This window comes from Sinocyclocheilus grahami, unplaced genomic scaffold (genome assembly GCF_001515645.1).
Source record: "Sinocyclocheilus grahami isolate Dianchi unplaced genomic scaffold, SAMN03320097.WGS_v1.1 scaffold9.1, whole genome shotgun sequence".
NCBI lineage: Eukaryota > Metazoa > Chordata > Actinopteri > Cypriniformes > Cyprinidae > Sinocyclocheilus > Sinocyclocheilus grahami.
The window spans coordinates 1,277,141-1,296,655 of record NW_015505188.1 but is presented as its reverse complement, the minus strand read 5'-3'; the positions used below and the strand labels follow the sequence as shown (position 1 = coordinate 1,296,655).

The following is a 19,515-nucleotide window of genomic DNA, read 5'->3' as shown; positions in this document are numbered from 1 at the left end:
AGTTCAAACAGATGCCATTAATACAGGTAACAAGTGGAGGACAGAGGAGCCTCTTAAAGAAGAAGTTACAGGTCTGTGAGAGCCAGAAATCTTGCTTGTTTGTAGGTGACCAAATACTTATTTTACCGAGGAATTTACCAATTAATTCTTTAAAAATCCTACAATGTGATTTTCTTTTCTCATTTTGTCTCTCATAGTTGAGGTATACCTATGATGAAAATTACAGGCCTCTCTCATCTTTTTACGTGGGAGAACTTGCACAATTGGTGGCTGACTTAATACTTTTTTGCCCCACTGTATATAAAACTAATTTTCTTGTTATTTTTTCCATGGCTCTGTGTTAAGTTGTCTCAAAGCCAGAAGCAGAAAATAGCTGACTTTAATAATATTAATGTCAACATAGCTGGAGTAATTGATTTTGACTTGCTGTTCTTAGGTAGGAAGATGCTGTAGCATTGTAGCGTTTGTTTGAATATGTGCATATTAGGTGTGACTAAAGTGGTAACAGTGGATATCCGTGGCAGCTGGCAGCGCTGGCTGAAGGTGCGTGACCTGACCAAGGGCGTGACCTATTGCTTCCGCGTACAGGCCAAAACTATTGCTTACGGGCCTGAGGCAGAGGCCAACATCACAGCGGGTCCTGTCAAAGGTGAGCTACACAACCAAATAAAAACAGATCAGGAAAACTCTCAGAGTCGCTGAGCACAGCTTACATTCCCCACTCCTCAGCGAGAGGTGTCAGAAATCCAAGCTGTGAAAAAACACCTGGGTGGATCAATATCTCACAGTGGTGTAGGCGTTTGGTTTAGCTTTAGATCTTCACTCACAAGGGTCGGATCGCTCGCCTGTTCTTCTCAGTTCACTGCACGCTCTCCTCTCTGTTTAGGGTCTCCTGGATCTCCTGTAGAAATGTCAATCACAAAGACAGGATCCATGCTTAACATCCATTGGACACCAGGAGATACAGGAGCAGAACATGTGACTGGCTATGTGATTGAAGCACGCCCATCAGGTACATCGCTCAAAACTCATTTATTTATGTGTGTGTTTATTTATTTTCTGAATGAGAAAACTGACTACATATTAGTACTACCAAGTTAATGTAATCATTATTTTAGGTGGCAACTGTTAAGTTATATTATTATAAAATGGGATTGTTTTTATTAATACATTCAATAATTTATTGAACATTCACTATAAATATTTTAGATATTTCATTTTAAAATCAAACTTGAATTTAAATCAAACTTAAATGCCAAAGTTTTTCACACACCAACCAGGTTGAAACCCCTGAAAATTCATAAATTGAGTTTGACTAATTAAAAGTTCAATCGACTAGCGTTTTTATCAGAAACTAAAACATATAATATAAATATTAGATGAGAAACTTAAACTTAAAAAGCAAAAAAATATGGCAACTAACTGAAATAAAGAATTCAGTAAATAAAATTGAAACGGCAATAAAACTAAATTAAGGCTAAATGGAAATATTAACAAAAAAGGTAAGACTTTACAATAAGGTGCATTAGTTAACATTAGTTTAAAATAAAAGGTTGTGCTTGTTAACATTAGATAATGCACTGTGAATTAACATGAACTAACAATAAACAACTGTATTTTATTGAACTAACACTAACAAAGATTAATAAATACTGTAATAAATGTATTGTTCATTGTTTGTTCATGTTAGTTAAAACAATAACTAACATTAACTAATGGAACCTTATTGTAAAGTGTTGCCAAAAAATATAAAAATGTCAACAAAAAAAATTTAGTTTAAAATTCGGTTTAAAACTTAAAGTGAAAATATAAAAAACATTCAAAATATTAATAAAAACTATTATGTAAATATTTCTAATATACTGTTTGTTTGTTTTTATCATATTGTTTTTACTTTTCCTTCTTGTTAACAGTTTTAAATATACTGTATTTGGAGATTATTTTCATATAGCATCATTAGATTTTAGATTTTGACAGGAATCATGTGGATTTGTTTTTTTTGTTTGTTTGTTTTTTGTGCATGGCATCATATCACTCCAATCCAATAAACTGCACCTGACGCACATTGACAGATTGTAATTTTGTTCAACGTATATTTCATTTTAGCAGTTTATGTGTTCCCACGTGTTATACAGAAAGAGTTATCGAGAGAAAAAATAGTCATCCTTGATGAGCCTCAGAATCCACAAGATCACTGCAAGTTTTATTCATTTTGTCAAGCCATGTAATGTTGCAGTTCCTAGAAAAGTTATCAGACAAAACTAATTTCTACTCGCATTTGGCATTTGATGAGTGTTAATTTAGGAACCTAATTGCTGGTCTGAAATAATCTACTGATCATTTACTTGCCGTTGTTGCTGGGATACATTCATATAACTGCCCTTTCCACATCATCATGGTTTGATTCACATTTGAACATCATTGCTTGTCAGGCAATGAAACAGCTGCTAGCTGCTCTTGATGTCAGCATCTGCTAAGTGAAATGGGACACAGTAATGAACTTAGTGCTTCCAAGTGCATGATGACATTTTCACTGGAAGTGACCTTGCTCTCCGCAGATGAAGGGATGTGGGATACATTTGTGCGGCACTTGCCTCCCACCAGCACCTCTCACTCAGTGAGTCTAGACCGCCTGCGGCAGGGTATCAGCTACCAATTCAGAGTGCTGGCCATCAACGAGTTCGGCTACGGCGAGCCGAGTGTGCCCTCTGCTGCCATGTCAGGTAATTACACCCTCTTGGTGGCCTCCTGTACTGAGATGAGTCATCAAAGAGATTTTGACAGGGTGTTGCATCAGTTACTGTTGATATTATTTAGCTCTAATGTGACTTTTACACCCACATGAACTGTTCATACCATGTCCTTCTGAAAAAGCTGCTCTTTCAATGGAGCTTTCAGACATGCTTTGTTTACAAATGAACTTCGTCATGTTTCTGCTAAGATTTGGTAGGAGAAATAAAAATACACAAGTTAAATAATTGTAGACATTTAGTAAGAGTATATGGCTATAAAATGAATATGTGTAGCTGAGAAGAGAGTGTGAAACCAGACCAACGCTGCGGGGGGTGCCGGGAACAATCGCACTCGGGTTCGAACCACAGCAAACAAGCCCAGTGTGAAAGCCACCCAAGTAAAAGTCACATGGAGTATTCCAGTCTTAAATCCTCAAAGAAACCACCCATAGCAACACCCTGGCAATCACCCACAGCACTTTTGCCAGCAAGTTTTGTCAAATGTCAACAATCTACACATTTCTGTATGTCTTATCTTTATATTTCATTTTTCTTTGTCATAAACAGGTCAACTAGACACCCCGTTTTATGAGGAGTGGTGGTTTCTCGTCGTGTTGGCGTTGTGTTGTCTGATTCTGCTGTTGCTGGTGGTTTTTGGTCTCGTCTTGCACGGACAGAACAGAAAGTACAAGAGCTGTGGAACAGGTGACCTGGACTAAACCTCTTCAGCTTTCTCATGACACATCCATCCATCCTCCCTCACATAATCATTATGTGCTGAAAAATTTGCATACATATTCATCCAGATAAACATGTCCGCCCACTCAGACTAGCACGCCGTCCGGCAAACAGTGATTAAAGTTTGACCCAGGTGATGTTTTTGCTGTGATGATGATATGCTGACTGCTGTAGGTAAAGCTGTGTCCACGGTGGAGGAGACGGTCACTCTGGACAATGGAGGCTTCACGGCTCTAGAGCTCAACAGCAGGCCCGTTCATGTCAAGGGTGTTTTCTTGAGGAAGAATGGCACCAGGTACTGTAACAATGCAGCTTATGTATGCATCATCTGATAACTCTGTGGTGGCAAATTCACAATACGGTTATGCCAGTTTTGTGGTATTTCATAAAAAAGAGTTTAACCAGCCACTAAATGTGTTGATATAATGCTGTGCCTTTAAATGAGGTCACTAAACATTCCTCCTTTCCGTTTAGGCTTATTGTAGATTTCATTAAATGATCCACTGTATTTTATCAAATTATGGAGAACTTATGCCCAGTTGACTAAAAACAGCTCCAAATTTATTGTCTCGTCATATTAAACTATGATTTACATTACACAAATTATATGCTATAATATTTTCAATTCAAAACAGCAAAGTTTGACAAAAAAAAGTTGTGGTTGTGGTTTGTATCTCTGGAAATGACTGTCGGCTGTTTAACATCTCAATCATGAATCATTGTTCTGCTTCTGTGGTCAGTAAGGCCTGCCTTCTTTGATTTGATCGGCCAAACATCTCCAACATTTTAACATTGACAAGCACTGTAAGACATTAATGAGTGCAGTTTTCATCTTAACAACATACAGAGCCTTGCCTAATGGAGTGCAGTAGAGCATCAAGAATATAAAATGTTGTGATGGACAATTTAGCCAGATCTGATTATTGTGGGATGTGTCTCCCTCAATGCCTATGGTTGTTAGGACTCTATAAACTTAACATTGTAGCTAAATAAGCTCCATTTTGTTACATTCTGCTGAGCTGCTTTTGAATGCAAGAATGTGTCATATATAAATGCCCCCTAATAAATGTGTCTGATTGGGATTGGGTGAATCTGAAACCAGCTAAATTACACAGGGCTTCATTAGGACTGATTAAATAAGATAAGCTACACATTTTCTAAATCAACTACTCAAAAATAAACATTTTGTCATCATTTACTCACTGTCATCCCGTTCCAAACCTGTATGACTTACTTTCTTCTGTGGAGCATAAAAGTAGATAATGAGTCTGTTGCCACACTGACCAACAGAAAGCTGCTTGGTTTGAAAGTGACTTATGTGTGAGCTGTGCTTTATACATTGAAACACTATTGATAATAGATCATTTTTGTCTACAAAATTTTGCCAAACTTATAAGTTGCTTTAGTATCACTTAGGGTTAGGATGAAGGGAGGTAGGCAAACAAAGATGCACAACAGAGAAAGTTTTTGATTGGCTGGCGTCACATATGCCCTTACCACTTCCTTTTCTCTTCAAGCAGGTCCCCTCCCCGACCCAATCCAGCCGGACTGCGGTATTCCGACGAAGACATCTGTAGCAACTACAACGGCATGGTTTCCACAGAGAGCACCGCGCTGACAGAGAGGCCTGCAGAGATGTCCGAGTCTGAGGTGAGTGACACATGTTCACTCTATTGTGGTTTACTTTGACCAGCTGGCTGTACATTATCTCTTACATATACAGTACAGCATATCGCAACATAAATCTTCCAAATGTGTGATTTCCCCTCTCATATTTCCATGATCAGGCCACAGACAGCGAGTGCGAAGAGGAGCCGATCAAACACTCGTTCGTGAATCACTACATGAGCGACCCGTCATACTTCAACTCGTGGAAGCGGCAGCAGAAGGGGCTGAAGCAGACGCTGGCCTGTTCCTACGATGAAAGTGCCAGCGGGGACACCGAGTCCTACTATCAGACAGTGGTCACGCAGCACAGTGTTGGCGGGGTCTACACCCCCACCGGCCAGCCCGCACCAGGCTCACGGACTCCCCTCACAGGGTTCTCCTCGTTCGTGTGACATACAAGAGGACCCGGACCCCTCTTTGCGGCTCGGACAACATAGTTGCAGAGGAAATTCTCTGGTTTCGCACAGTACTATCACCACGAGCACTACAAGAGACATCACATGTGACCACTCATCGAGTTGCTGGATCCTGAATGTACTTGATTAGTGATCGTGATCATTATTAAGGGGAGAAAAAATGATTTTTATACGTCAATACCGAAGACTAATCAGAGTTACTTTTAATGTCCCTCCTGTTTGCTGCCTTGGTTGTGAAAGATGCATAAATGTCTGTGGTTTTAATAAGCAGGACGCAACAGAAAACGAGACATTCCCTCTCTAAAGAGCGGCATATATTCACACTGAACATCCCTGCCCTTACCACATAAAAAAGAACATAAGGAAAAAGCTAAATGAAAAACACGCTGTAATTACTGTATACTCTTGTCTGAATAATCTCATCTCACTGTCATTGTCGCTATATATACATGTTGCACTCAAGATCGTAAAGGTCATGAAATGTAAATGGATTTGATTCGTGTTTACACGGCCTGGATAATGAAGCACGGTTGTTTTCAGTATATTCTCTATAGACTCACCAGCAAGAAAACCTACGGAGGCTGTTAGAAGAAGCCAGACAGCTCTGGTTCCCTGCCTCTGTGTAATCAGACAGTGAGACAGTGCCAGATGTGTTGTGATTTGTGCCATTGCTTATTCTCACACATATCAACGATCAAGTTTTTTGTTGTTTTTTTGCACTTTTGCTCTTTTTCTTTTGTTCCTGTCTGTTTGGCCTCGCTTAGGAACTGCAAACACTCACTTGAAATTATTTAATGAACAATTGTATGAATTGTATGTGAGGAGATCAGTATGCAGTTGCTTTGCACATATGTTCTGCACTTTTGAGCCATAAATATTTCAGTTTCCTTCTTTTGATCGAATACTTGCTTTTTTACAGGCTTGTAAAAAAAAGTGTCATTTTACAGTGCAGTTTTAGAATTAATTTGTATGAATTTTGTTCACCGTAGTGTTCTTCAGAAGTGACGTACAGTAGTTCTGTTGTACTTTCACAAGAAATATGAATTTTTGCAGTTCTTGAAAATGCCAACACAACAAGTATAGTAATCAAACAAGAGTGTACTGTTATGAAAATGTTTGTTTCAATTCCACCAACTGTTTTAGCACAAGTGTATGTCATGGACGCTCATGAAGTAAAGATTTTTTTATGATAAATTAAATGTTTGCTGTTCACTTAAATGCCTCCAACTACAATGTCTTCTTGATATTACGTCAACATGCACACTAAATCATGACAGAAAAAAAAAAAAGATTCTGGAAGGCATTTAATCAAATGATCACTTTTATCAGAATAGACCGTTGCTGTATTTTGTATCACTGTCCTGCCTGTTGGCTGAATGTTGGGGAATCTATGGACAGTTTTTGTTGTTGCAACAATTTGAATAAAGGAGAAAGGTGTGAAGTATAATGTACATAATATGACCTTTTTTGAGCACAATTTAAACTAAACTGTAACAATTCATGAAAAAGATAAATGAAAAGGTAATGGAAAAACAACAATAAACGTGCAAAAAAAAAATTATTATGTATAAATATGACAACTTGGACTGACCTGACATCTATGAGCAACATCATTATCCTAAAATCAACATTTAGCCTTTCAGTTCTCTGGTCTGAATGTAAGCTAATGTGGTTTTTGTGTTCACCCAAAAAGCTATATAAAAATATAATGTTAATGTGCCCGGATGGAATTTCTCCCTATATTGTTGTGTTGTTGTGTGTGAATTGACTCCAGCTTGGCTTCCTATATTTCAACAATCTTTGGATTCAGGCATTGTTCCCAGTTTGTGGAAAAGAACATTGATTATACCTGTTCCTAAGATACCTAGGCCTTTAGAGAATAATGATTTTAGACCGGTTGCATTAACATCTGTGATTATGAAATGTTTTGAAAAGTGTGTTGTATCTATGTTGAAAGCAGAGGTTGCTAGTAATCTAGATCCCTTACAGTTTGCCTATAGACAAGGGAGAGGAACTGAAGATGCTATTAACAGCATTATGCACTTGATTTTGAAGCATTTAGAAGATCCTAAAGCTTATGCTCGGTTACTGTTTGTTGATTTTAGCTCTGCTTTTAACACGATTCATCCGCATTTGTTAATTGATCAAATGAAGCAGCTGAGTGTAAACCCATGTATTATTAAGTGGTACTATTCTTTTTTAATAGATAGAATTCAATGTGTAAAGGTAAATAATCTTCTTTCATATCAAAAGAGTAGTAGTACAGGTGTTCCACAAGGCTGCGTCAGTTCACCTATTCTTTTTACACTTTTTACAAATGAATGCTTAAGTAGGCATTCACAAAATTTTATTTTTAAATATTCAGATGACACAGCCATACTAAGTCTGCTCCATGTGCATGACAATATTAGCACCATTTACCAGTCAGAGATAAGTCAGTTTGTTGACTGGTGTGATAAAAATGAGCTAATAATAAACACAAAGAAAACGAAAGAGATTGTATTTGATCCAAAATGTATAGGTGACCATCGCCAAGTGGTTATACATGATCATAATATTATTCAGTCACAGACCTATAAGTACTTGGGTGTTTATATAGATAGTTCACTTATATGGAAAACACACATTGAATGGGTTTGCACTCGACTACAACAGAGATTGTATTTCTTACGTAGGTTACGTCTCTATGGAGTAAACAAGAATCTTATGCTGCTGTTTTATAAAGTATTGTTAGGTATGGTATCACAGTGTGGTTTGGTAACCTATCAGTACAGTTTAAATCTAAGTTGATGCACCTGTTATTGACAGCATGGAGAATTGTTGGGCATGATGAACATTTTAACCTTCAAGTTTTATATGAGGAATGTGTTCTTAATCAGGTAGAGAGGATTCTTGGTGATCAAACTCATTTCTTGTATTTACAATATGAACTACTTCCCTCAGGTAGAAGATATAGAATCCCAATGTGTAAGTTAAATCGATATAAGAATTCCTTTGTACCTGTATCGGTGCGGTTGTACAACAAGAGTTCATCTTGATTTTATTTTCATGATTTTATTTAATTTAGTTTTTATATGTTTATTGTATGTCTGCAGCAACATGTAGTCCATAACAATTGTCCTCTTGAGGACAATAAAGTATACTACTACTACTACTACTGGACATTGAAACCAATACAAACTAGCACCAATATGAATTACCTTTGTATAATTAAAAACATGGAACTAAAAAAAAAAAGTTCTTTAATTTGTTCTCGGATCAGCATTCATAAACATTTGACATGGGATTTTTATATATTTATTTAATTTCCGACGGCACTGGAACATATTAAGCATCCATTCGCGGCTTATAAAATCATGTAATCATAAATGCTATATATAAAATAAGACTCAGTTACACTTTTTGTCCAATGGGTGTCACTATGAACATTTAAAATGCAATGAAAGGACGTACCTATGTTATTGTGCAACAGAACACAGAGGAAGTGTGTTTTATGAAGTCGCAGATTTAAGGGGCTTTACTGTTTTCTAAGGTGAGTAAAATCGATGTGCTACTCTATTTGACACTCTAGGATGAACTTGGTTTCGGTTGTTTGTGTCTGTCGTCGTTTTTTATGTATGTTTCTTAACAAAGGAATAACTTTTAAGACTTACGTCACCTCTGTTGGCTACTGCTTGCAGTTAACGCAAATAACTCACTGGACACGTAAAAATATTAAGCTATAATAACCTGTCGTTTAATACCTTATTTGGTCGTCATGTTCACCTGTAAACCACGCCTACTTCCGGATCATGCGTCGTCTGGTGAAAATAAATGCAAACCAACAGCATCAGTGTGTATTAAAGGGGTCATATGATGCGATTTAAATTTTTCCGTTCTCTTTGGAGTGTTACAAGCTCTTGGTGCATAAAGAAGATCTGTAAAGTTGAAAAGACTAAAGTCTCAAATCCAAAGAGATATTCTTTATAAAAGTTAAGAGTCAGCCACACCTACCTAAAATGACTTGTTCTAACACGCCCCCACATATCTATGTCGCTCTGTGGGAAGATTTGCATAACGCCGCCCAAATGTTCACACAAAGAAAGAAGGCGTAACTTTTATTCTTGCTGTAGTTTTGTTGTTGCCGCCGCCATGTTGTAAAGACGCTGTGTGCTTCGTTGTGAAAGCGAAACTACTTTGTTTGGTCTTCCAAAAGAGGACGATATCTGCTTCGTCATGCCTGGAGCTGATCCGTGCTGGTTGCTGAGGAAATACTACAACTTTGCTCTGTGGATCGCCGGATCGGCTTTCACCGTGGAAGAAGCGGAGTCCAGCCCGGAGTCGTCACATGTGGTTGCTGCAAGCCGCCGGCAAAGTAACTCCGATATTTTCTTGTAAATTAAAAAAGTAATGCGTTAGTTTACTAGTTACTTGAAAAAAAGTAATCTGATTACGTAACTCGCATTACTTGTAATGAGTTACCCCCAACACTGGATCACAACAGGTCATTTAAAAGTCTGAGATTTTTTTAGGTTTTTAATGTTTTGTTTTGTTTTTAATGAAGTCTTTTATGCTCACCAAGGCTGCAATTATTTTACAGTAAAAGCTGTAATATTGTGAAATTTTATTATATTGTATTTGAAATACTTGCATTCTATGTTAATATATTTTAAAATGTAATTTATTTCTGTGATGGTAAAGCTGAATTTTCAGCATCATTACTCCAGTCTTCAGTTTCTCATGATTCTTCAGAAATCATTCTAATATGCTGATTTGCTAATGTTTCTTGAGCAGCAAATCAGCATAGCATGCGACAATCATGTGTCAATGTTGAAAACAGTTGTTCTGCTGAATTATTTTTTACTTTTTTGTCAGGATTCTTTGAATAGAAAGCTCAAAAGAAGCATCCTTGTTAAATAGAAGTGTCAATAAAAAAATGTATTGACTAAACTTTTGAATGGTATCGTAGGTATTTGCCTGAATCACTGTGACTGCAAATTGATCGATTTTCCTTTCATTGCTCAGGATCTATGATGGAAGGCTCCCAATATTAATGGTTACTGACCTGGAAATGATCAAAGCAATTATGGTGAAAGAATGTTATTCTACCTTCACTAACAGAAGGGTAAGCTCACCTTCAAAGTTGGACAGAAAGTGTGATAATGGCAGGAAGCTGAGGATTTCTTTATGCTCCAGTAAACATAATCATTTTGTAATTTGTACAGGAAACAAATGCAGGCCTTGCTGGCCCCTTTGCTGATGGAATAACTGTAGTTAAAGATGAAAGATGGAAGAGAATCCGGAGTTCACTCTCTCCATATTTCACAAGTGGTCGACTGAAGGAGGTACAGTAAAGGCCCTTAAAATGATAGTACACCCAAACATAAAAATTCTGTTATCTCTGATGTTGTTCAAAATAAATGAATGACTTTTTTTATTCTCTGTATGAAAAAATAAGATATTGTGAAGTTGTTACACAGATTTGAAACAAACTTAGAGCTGTGAACTGTCCCTTTAATATGAGCTGTTTCAGATATTGGCGTCTAGTCTCTCAGTATTCTCTACTTCTATATAAAAACTTGTATGTAATATTTAGGTTTATGTTATTTTATGCTCTGCTTGTTGTTCTCTGACACTTATGTAACTAACTCTTATTTCTAAATATGTTTCAGATATTTCCCATAGCTGTGACGCATGCAGATCGTTTTATTAAAAATATGCAAAAGAGAGACCACGAGCAGCCAGTTAAAGTAAAAGAGTATGTGTGACATCTGTCCTTAAACAAAACATAAAGAACATTGCTGAAGTATTTACTGCAGTCGATTTCTATGTATAAAACCACATAAAATTAATTGAATTTATTAATGAAGGTCTGTGATTATTGTAGATGACATTGGCTTTGTTAGAAAGTCATGATATGTAAATTATCACTATATAATATATCAAAGTAGAAACAAACACTATTATTATTCCAGAGTTGTGGCTCCATACAGTTTGGATGTGGTCACCAGCTCCTCTTTCAGTGTTGATATCGACTCCATAAACAATGCAGATGATCCTTTCGTTACCAATGTCAAGAAGTTTTTCAAGTTCAGTCTGTTCAGTCCTCTCATTCTGATTTTAAGTATGTCATTTTTATAATTAAAATAAATTATTTGTTTTGATTTGTTTGTTTTGAGATCTGATTTTATTTGATTTTTTTCAGCTTTATTTCCTTCCGTTGCAAATCTTTTGGGGAAAATGGGTATAAGTCTTTTTTCAAGGTCGTCTGTGGACTTTTTCTACAATGTCCTGAGAAAGATTAAGGACGAGCACAACAAGGAATCAAATGTATGTTTTCCACTATTTCTTACTTTAGCTACAGCTCCAGATTTTGCAGAGATGTTGATACTGCCGTAGCTTATGACTTTTTTTGTTTTTAATTAGGGTCGGGTGGACTTTCTCAAACTCATGATCCAGAATCAAATACCTGATGAAAAGTTTGAAGACACAAGTGACCAACCAGTAAAAGGTTTGAGAGACTGTACAGAATTTACACAATAGACTCTTTCATTTCAAATGTGACTATGGTGTTTTTATGAATTTAATAGGACTAACAGACCATGAGATTCTCTCCCAGTCCTTCGTTTTCATTCTCGGAGGTTATGAGACGACAAGCACCACTCTCACTTACCTCCTCTATAATCTTGCAACTAATCCAGACTGCCTGGAAAAGCTGGTTGTGGAGATTGACACAAACTTCCCTTCTGATGTGAGCAAACTGGCTTCTGCTCTGTTCATAGTTTTTGTGTAGAAAATCTATTTTAAAGGAATAGTTCACCCAAAAATCAGGCAATTAAAGATATACTGTAGATGAGTTTGTTGCTTCATCAGAACAGATTTGGAGAAATTTAGCATAACATCACTTGGTCACTAATGGATCCTCTGCAGTGAATGGGTGCCGTCAGAATGAGAGTCCAAACAGCTGATTAAAACATCGCAATAATCCACTAGTAATCCACATAACTCCAGTCCATCAATTAATGTCTTGTGAAGTGAAAAGCCACATTATTAAGAAACACATCCACCATTAAGGCATTTCGACTTTAAATCATTACTTCTGGTCAAAATACAAGGCCTGAATCCATAATAAAAGACTTCCTCCAGTGAAGAAGTCCATCCCCTGTTGTATTCTCACATCAAAATCCAACAAACATATTTGTTATTATTAGAACAGATTTTGACTGTTTTCTCTTATAAATGGTGAAAAGCTGCGTGTTTGTAATAAACAAGTTTTAACCAAACTCTTGCTTCCAGCTAAAATACAAGTCCTCTAACAATAATATTGTTTTCTCCAGTAAAAAGGTGTCTCATCTGAATCAGAAGAGAGTTATGCACAGATCAAGCACCATTTATAAGATAAAACAGTCCAAAACTGTTCTAAACAAATATGTTGGTTGGATTTTGATGTGAGAGGACAACAGAGGATGAACTTTTTCACTGGAGGAAACGTTATTATGGATTCAGGCCTTGTATTTTGACCAGAAGCAATGATTTTAAGTTTAAATGCCTTAATGTTGGATGTGTTTCTTAATAACATGGCTTTTCACTTCACAAGATGTTAATTGATGGGCTGGAGTCGTGTGAATTATTGTGATGTTTTAATCAGCTGTTTGGACTCTCATTGGTGAGCAACTGATGTAATGCTAAATTTATCCAAATCTGTTCTCATGAAGAAACAAAATCATCTACATCTTGGATGGCCTCAGTAAAGTTTAATTTTTGGGCAAACTATTCCTTTAAGGCAGTTTTAAAGTTTAGTGTTCAGTTGCTTTACTTAAGGAACAGCAAGTAGGTTTAAAATAAAGCCATAATATATGTATGCAACATGTCTTGTTTTTTGATTCTCCAGACTCCCATCACATATGATGCATTGATGAAAATGGATTACTTGGAAATGGCCATCAACGAATCAATGCGTCTCCTTCCCACTGCACCACGCTTAGAGAGGGTCTGTAAGAAAACTGTGGAGCTCAATGGGGTGACCATACCAAAGGACACTCTGGTTGGAATTCCTACATATGTATTGTGTCATGATCCGCAGCTCTGGGAGTCTCCTGATGAGTTCAGACCAGAGAGGTGATGTGATTCATCAGACACTGATGCTTTCTGAGCATTTTGTGCACTGCCACAATTTTTCTCACTTCAATTTTTCTCACACATAACATGTAAATTAAAATGTTTGAGACAAAAATGGCTCAACTTTAGGTGTCTCTAATATTTTTTACAGATTCAGCCCAGAAAGTAAGTCAGAGATGAACCAATACGGTTTCATGCCTTTTGGACTCGGGCCTCGAAATTGCATTGGAATGAGATTCGCCCAAATGATCATGAAACTTCTTGTTTTGAAGCTGCTTCAGAACTTCAGTATGGAAACATGTAAAGAGACACAGGTTGGTACATTTCATCAGTACATAGTACATTAGTTACGTGAAACAGACTATATTTTGTCTCTTAATTAAATGGGAATTTATAAAGGCATATTCTTTATTTTCTTTTATTTTCAGATCCCTCTAGAGCTGAATGCAATTTTTCAGCCGAAGGTTCCCATCACACTGAAGTTTATACCAAGGTCTTGCAAGGCAAAAGAATAATTAAAATGCTGAATATTTCAATATAATTGTGTAGAAGATTTGATACTATGTTATATAGCATTTATAAAATTACTCTTTTTATTATTATTCACCTTTTTCACCATATTTTTGGATTTACAGTGCTGATGGTTTGCTGGGCCTGGGCTGTGTATGTTTAATTATATAACATATAAGCAATGAATGCAATGTAAAGTGTTATTATTGTAGCTGTGCGAGACAGGATCATGTACTTTAATAACAACAGAATTTAAAAAAAAATGTTGTTGGAGAACAGACATCATAACAGACATCTGATTTGAGATCTAATACATGCTGGTCATGAACATGGTATCTAAAAAATGTCTTCACTTTTTGCTTTTGACTATGAGTATAAATGTAAAATATCAGAGTTTGTTTGCATCTGCAGTGAAAGACTTTAAAATGTAAAAATTCAAACAAGAAAGAAATTTAAGCCAGAAAGTAAAACAATTGCAAAACAACATTTGATGAAACAGCCAAATGTAACATACAGTAGATAGATAGATAGATTACAAGTAATTGATAAACTGCATAAATTAATAAACTGTATTTTGAGACCTGACATTAACACCCTTAACCTGAATGCTGTTTAACTTGTCTGTTCAGATATACCTTTATTATATAGTTGGTTCATATATGAAAGCTAGCGTGGTTTTCTTCTGTTTATTTGTTACCCCGTTGTTATTGCAGAAATATGATGATGCAGGTATTTTAGTTTTGAGGGCTGGTTAAAAAAATGAACTAGACATTAGAAATCAGCTTCCAAAACAGCTGCTAGGGAACTCTACTGTGTGACAAACCGACCCCTCATCTGTAATATTATTTGTAAACCGCTTGTAAACCATTGTTCTGGACTTTTAGATATTGTTAGAAAACACTCTGTCTTTTTAAGAAATTGTTCCAGATACGCCTCACCCCTCCTCTATCTGTTATATATGAAAGCTAGCGTGGTTTTCTTCTGTTTATTTGTTACCCCGTTGTTATTGCAGAAATATGATGATGCAGGTATTTTAGTTTTGAGGGCTGGTTAAAAAAATGAACTAGACATTAGAAATCAGCTTCCAAAACAGCTGCTAGGGAACTCTACTGTGTGACAAACCGACCCCTCATCTGTAATATTATTTGTAAACCGCTTGTAAACCATTGTTCTGGACTTTTAGATATTGTTAGAAAACACTCTCTGTCTTTTTAAGAAATTTTTCCAGATACGCCTCACCCCTCCTCTATCTGTTTCTCTCTCTCTCTCTCGTATTATGTTTTAAATATCTCTTACTCATATGCGAGGTATGCATGTGCAAATGTATACATTCGTTTTTCTTGGTTTAAATGCCCAAATAAGGAGATGAATGCTAGGACTAAAAGGGTAAAGAAGTTCGTGAGGAACTCTGAAGAAGAGTGCCTCAGCCTTCGCTAAAAGTCTATTCCTAATATGTCCATGTTCTTCTGTACATGTGGCCATTTTATATAAACACATGTTCTTGGCCAAAGATCCTATATGTGTACGTCATTCATATCCTTATTGGTTAAGAGGGTGAAACTCCCCTCGACATGCCTATATAATATCTTTGTATCTATGAATAAATTGAAGTATTGAGAATACATTTGAATGTGTGTTTTCTTGCTTCCCGGCCGTATTTACACTTTAAGAGACTGAGAAGATTTCAAGGCGGCAAAGAGATATCGAGGGACCAATTGTTATTTTTATTAACAGATATATTCCCTCATTTTAAATTCCTATTAGTAGCAAAACCAGAGATACAAAATACCTACAGAATTTAATACATGTGAGGAAAGATGGTTATTCTGTCTCACTGATGAATGTAACAAAGGGCTGTTATAATGCAACGCCCACAACACTACGTATCAATAAATGTGATAGGCAGGTTTTCAACAGACGTCTGAAACAACCAATAACATACATAAACCTGTAGCACCCTCTGTACATACTTAAAATTCACCGGAGAGAGCTGCATCAGTTGAGAAAGTTTTATACTAAAAAGATTAAATTTAAAAGTTAAATACTAAAGATTTGATTTAACACTCATATCCAATATATGATATTAGTGGTTTCTGTGTATAAATGGAAACCACATTCATTTAATTAATTACTAAAGGTGTATAATATTATTGCAGATGACAAAGTAATGATATGTAAATAATGACTTGCTGTATATTATGTATTTAATAAGAAAACACTTTTTATTTTATAAAAAGTTGTGGGTCCATACAGTTTGGATGTGGTCACCAACTCCTCTTTTAGTGTTGACATTGACTCCATAAACAACGCAGATGATCCTTTTGTTACCAATGTCAAGACGTTTATCCAGTTTAATATGTTCAATCCACTCTTTCTGCTAATATGTATGTTATTGTTTGTATAATAATATTGGAAAATGAACAGAAATAATGAAAAAAGAAACTAATTTTTTTATTTCAGTTTTGTTTCCCTCCATTGTAATTCTTTTGAAGAAAATGGGGTTACTCTTTTTTTCAAAGTCATCTATGGATTTTTTCTACAGTGCCCTGAAAAAGAATAAGGACGAGCACAACAAGGAATCAGATGTATGTTTGTCACTATATCACTTTTCATCTACTGTCACTCACACTGTCATTTAGACCTGGCAATGATTTTGATGCTTCTCTGTGTTTTTAATCAGGGTCGGGTAAATTTTCTCAAGCTCATGCTCCAAAATCAAATACCTGGTGATCATTTTGAGGACACAAGTGAGCAACCAGCAAAAGGTTTGAGAGATAGAATTTACACATTATCGACTCTTTCATTTCAAATGGAACTTGTTGTCAAATATGTGGTTTTGTGAATTTAATAGGACTTACAGATCACGAGATTCTCTCCCAATCCCTTGTTTTCATTCTCGGAGGTTATGAGATGACAAGCACCACACTCACTTACCTCCTCTATAATCTTGCAACTAATCCAGACTGCCTGGAAAAGCTGGTTGAGGAGGTTGACACAAACTTCCCTCCTGATGTGAGAACAACGGCTTCTGCTCTGTTCATAGTTTTTGTGTAAATAAACTATTTTAAGGCAGTTTTAGAGTTTAGGGTTCAGTTGTTTTACTTAAGGAACTGGAAATTGGTTTAAAACAAAGCCATAATATGCATCGGGCATGTCTTTTGGGGGGGGATGTAGACTCCCATCATGCATTGATGAAAATGGATTACTTGGAAATGGCCATCAATGAATCAATGCGTCTCCTTCCCACTGCACCACGCTTAGAGAGGTATTCCTACATATGTATTGTGTCGTGATCCGCAGCTCTGGGAGTCTCCTGATGAGTTCAGACCAGAGAGGTGATGTGATTCATCTATCAGACATGACATCTATCATTTTTTTTCACAACCACAATTTTTCTCACATATTATCATCTTATAGCATGTGATTTATACAGATTTAAGCTGGCTAAACCAAATAATTTTTTCTCATATGGAATTTGCAAGGACTATGAAACCATAAGTGCCTATAAAGTATAAGGAAACGTCCTTATTTGGTTACACAACAATGATTTATTTATATCTCCATTGAAACTTAATTTTATGTCTACAAACGCTGAACTCTGTTTTTAGACCATTTAATTGAAGCAAGAATTGCTAAACTGAATTTGTTTCTAATATATCACTATAGGTTCAGTCCAGAATGTAAGTCAGAGATGAACCAGTACGCTTTCATGCCTTTTGGACTCGGGCCTCGAAATTGCTTTGTAATGAGATTTGCCCAAATGATCATGAAACTTCTTGTTTTGAAGCTGCTTCAGAACTTCAGTATGGAAACATCTAAAGAGACAAGGATTGGTACACTGACAGTCATCAATTAGAATTGATATACATGAGTTATGTGAGACACTGTGCTTTGTGTCTTGAATTAATTAATTATTGTTTATTTTCTCTTTTTTTTTCTCTCAGATCCCTCTAGAGATGAATGCCGCTTTTCAGCCAAAGGTCCCCATCACAGTGAAGTTTATGCCAAGATCTCGCAAGGAAAAACAATAATGCAATGCAAAAGTTACATAATATAATTATGAATAAATAGAACATTTGTAATCATTTTTAATCATGAAGACTGAAACACATTAGAATATTTACACAATTATAATTCTCTTTCAATCGTTTTATGTTCACCTTTTACACTTTATAGAAGTGTGCCATTATGTGATTTATGGTGCTCAAGATCATGATGGACCTTGAGCTCTTCCTGGTTCATTCATTTTGTGTCATGTGTGTAATGCTTATTGAAGTGTAATAAATGTGTTTTAAAAGACACAACGTTGTGCACATTTAATTATACTTAATTTAAAAAAAATTTATTGTAATTTTATTTATGATACTTACAGTATATGTTTTATAAAATCAAAACAAATAATGTATATGTACATTGTAGTGAATGCAGTGTATATTCATGTAGCGGTAAAGCAGACGTGAAGTTCTTTTCTATATAAAAAGATCTATTATATCATCAGAATGATTTTACCACATAAAATGTGCCCATGTGAGAAATACTTTTGGTGAAAAATGGTCATTTTGTTATTCATTGTACCCAGAAAGCCCATAAAACTGAATCCAGTGTCCTGCATTACGGTTGTCAACGAAGACTAAACAGGAAGATATTGTTTGTTTCCATGCCGCTTACAGCCTTAATTGTGCTGCCATGCCTTGGAAAAGCGCCACTATAAAACAGATATTGAGAAAGAAACTGCTTTTTTAGCATTGGCAGTTACCGATTCATATATTTATTATAAAATGTTCCTTTATTCTTGGTACTTTTAACATTTATATTAACACACTATTTTTAAAAAATGAAATGAGCATAAGATTCTCCTCAAGGGGTATTGTTTGTATACCCACTTTATCAAATAAATGAATTCATATATAGGCTATTTAATTATGAGTAGCTAGTTAGATTAGTAAGTAAATGTGTAGTTTGGGACTGTATAATACCTGCTGGTGCATCATTAACAATGGCGGCGCGCATAGACGCAGCGGCTTCACGCTCTCCCGTTCAGTGCTTTTCGTTTGTGGTTTTGTTTGTTTTTCTACTCGTAACTGTTCAAATCAGTCTGGCGAATCACAGTTACAGTCGCTTAGATATCTTAAACATAGGTTTTCGATGTAATCAAGAAGTTACACAATATACCGGAGGAGATAGCCAGGACACCGGGCTCTCCATGGACTGTTATCCCCTCAACGGACATGCACCTTCATTCACAATACAGGAACACAGGTTAAGGAGTGTGCTCAGGGCTATTAACCCAAGAAAGGCCGCAGGCCCAGATGGAGTAATGAGAAGAGTACTCAGAGAATGCGCAGACCAGCTCT

At 36.2% G+C, this 19,515-nt stretch overlaps 2 protein-coding genes across 5 annotated transcripts in view; both read left to right on the top strand.

The window, feature by feature from the left end:
• The window catches only part of LOC107591833 (protein sidekick-1-like), a 368,532-nt gene extending 361,437 nt beyond the window's left edge, over window positions 1-7,095 (top strand). The window contains exons 39-45 of one of the 3 annotated variants that reach the window (XM_016281108.1): window positions 488-649; window positions 887-1,012; window positions 2,559-2,723; window positions 3,300-3,437; window positions 3,645-3,765; window positions 4,988-5,120; window positions 5,258-7,095. In XM_016281108.1, coding sequence (XP_016136594.1) covers window positions 488-649; window positions 887-1,012; window positions 2,559-2,723; window positions 3,300-3,437; window positions 3,645-3,765; window positions 4,988-5,120; window positions 5,258-5,530 — 1,118 coding nt within the window. In that variant the 3' untranslated portion in view covers window positions 5,531-7,095. The remainder of the gene's footprint in view (window positions 1-487; window positions 650-886; window positions 1,013-2,558; window positions 2,724-3,299; window positions 3,438-3,644; window positions 3,766-4,987; window positions 5,121-5,257) is intronic. The other 2 variants (XM_016281124.1, XM_016281117.1) reach the window with 2 other exon arrangements.
• A 3,468-nt stretch (window positions 7,096-10,563) lies between these two features.
• LOC107591821 (cytochrome P450 3A40-like) lies at window positions 10,564-17,910 on the top strand. 2 transcript variants are annotated; one of them, XM_016281096.1, is made up of 14 exons: window positions 10,564-10,658; window positions 10,759-10,878; window positions 11,206-11,291; window positions 11,509-11,657; window positions 11,739-11,863; window positions 11,960-12,044; window positions 12,124-12,284; window positions 13,425-13,651; window positions 13,803-13,965; window positions 14,080-14,144; window positions 16,704-16,746; window positions 16,842-16,926; window positions 17,013-17,173; window positions 17,828-17,910. In XM_016281096.1, the coding sequence occupies exons 1-14, from the start codon at window positions 10,587-10,589 to the stop codon at window positions 17,843-17,845; spliced, it is 1,560 nt and encodes a 519-aa protein (XP_016136582.1). In that variant the 5' UTR covers window positions 10,564-10,586; the 3' UTR covers window positions 17,846-17,910. The 2 variants fall into 2 exon arrangements, with proteins under 2 accessions (XP_016136582.1, XP_016136579.1); XM_016281093.1 differs by lacking the exon at window positions 17,828-17,910 and adding an exon at window positions 17,336-17,426.
• Window positions 17,911-19,515: the final 1,605 nt, after the last annotated feature.

Excerpts from the sequence above, each read along its gene's own strand:
- LOC107591821 (XM_016281096.1), top strand. The coding sequence starts at position 10,587 with ATGGTTACTGACCTGGAAATGATCAAAGCAATTATGGTGAAAGAATGT. Across the intron at positions 11,292-11,508 it reads CAGCCAGTTAAAGTAAAAGA|AGTTGTGGCTCCATACAGTT; the intron begins GTATGTGTGACA and ends TTATTATTCCAG. Across the intron at positions 11,658-11,738 it reads TCCTCTCATTCTGATTTTAA|CTTTATTTCCTTCCGTTGCA; the intron begins GTATGTCATTTT and ends GATTTTTTTCAG.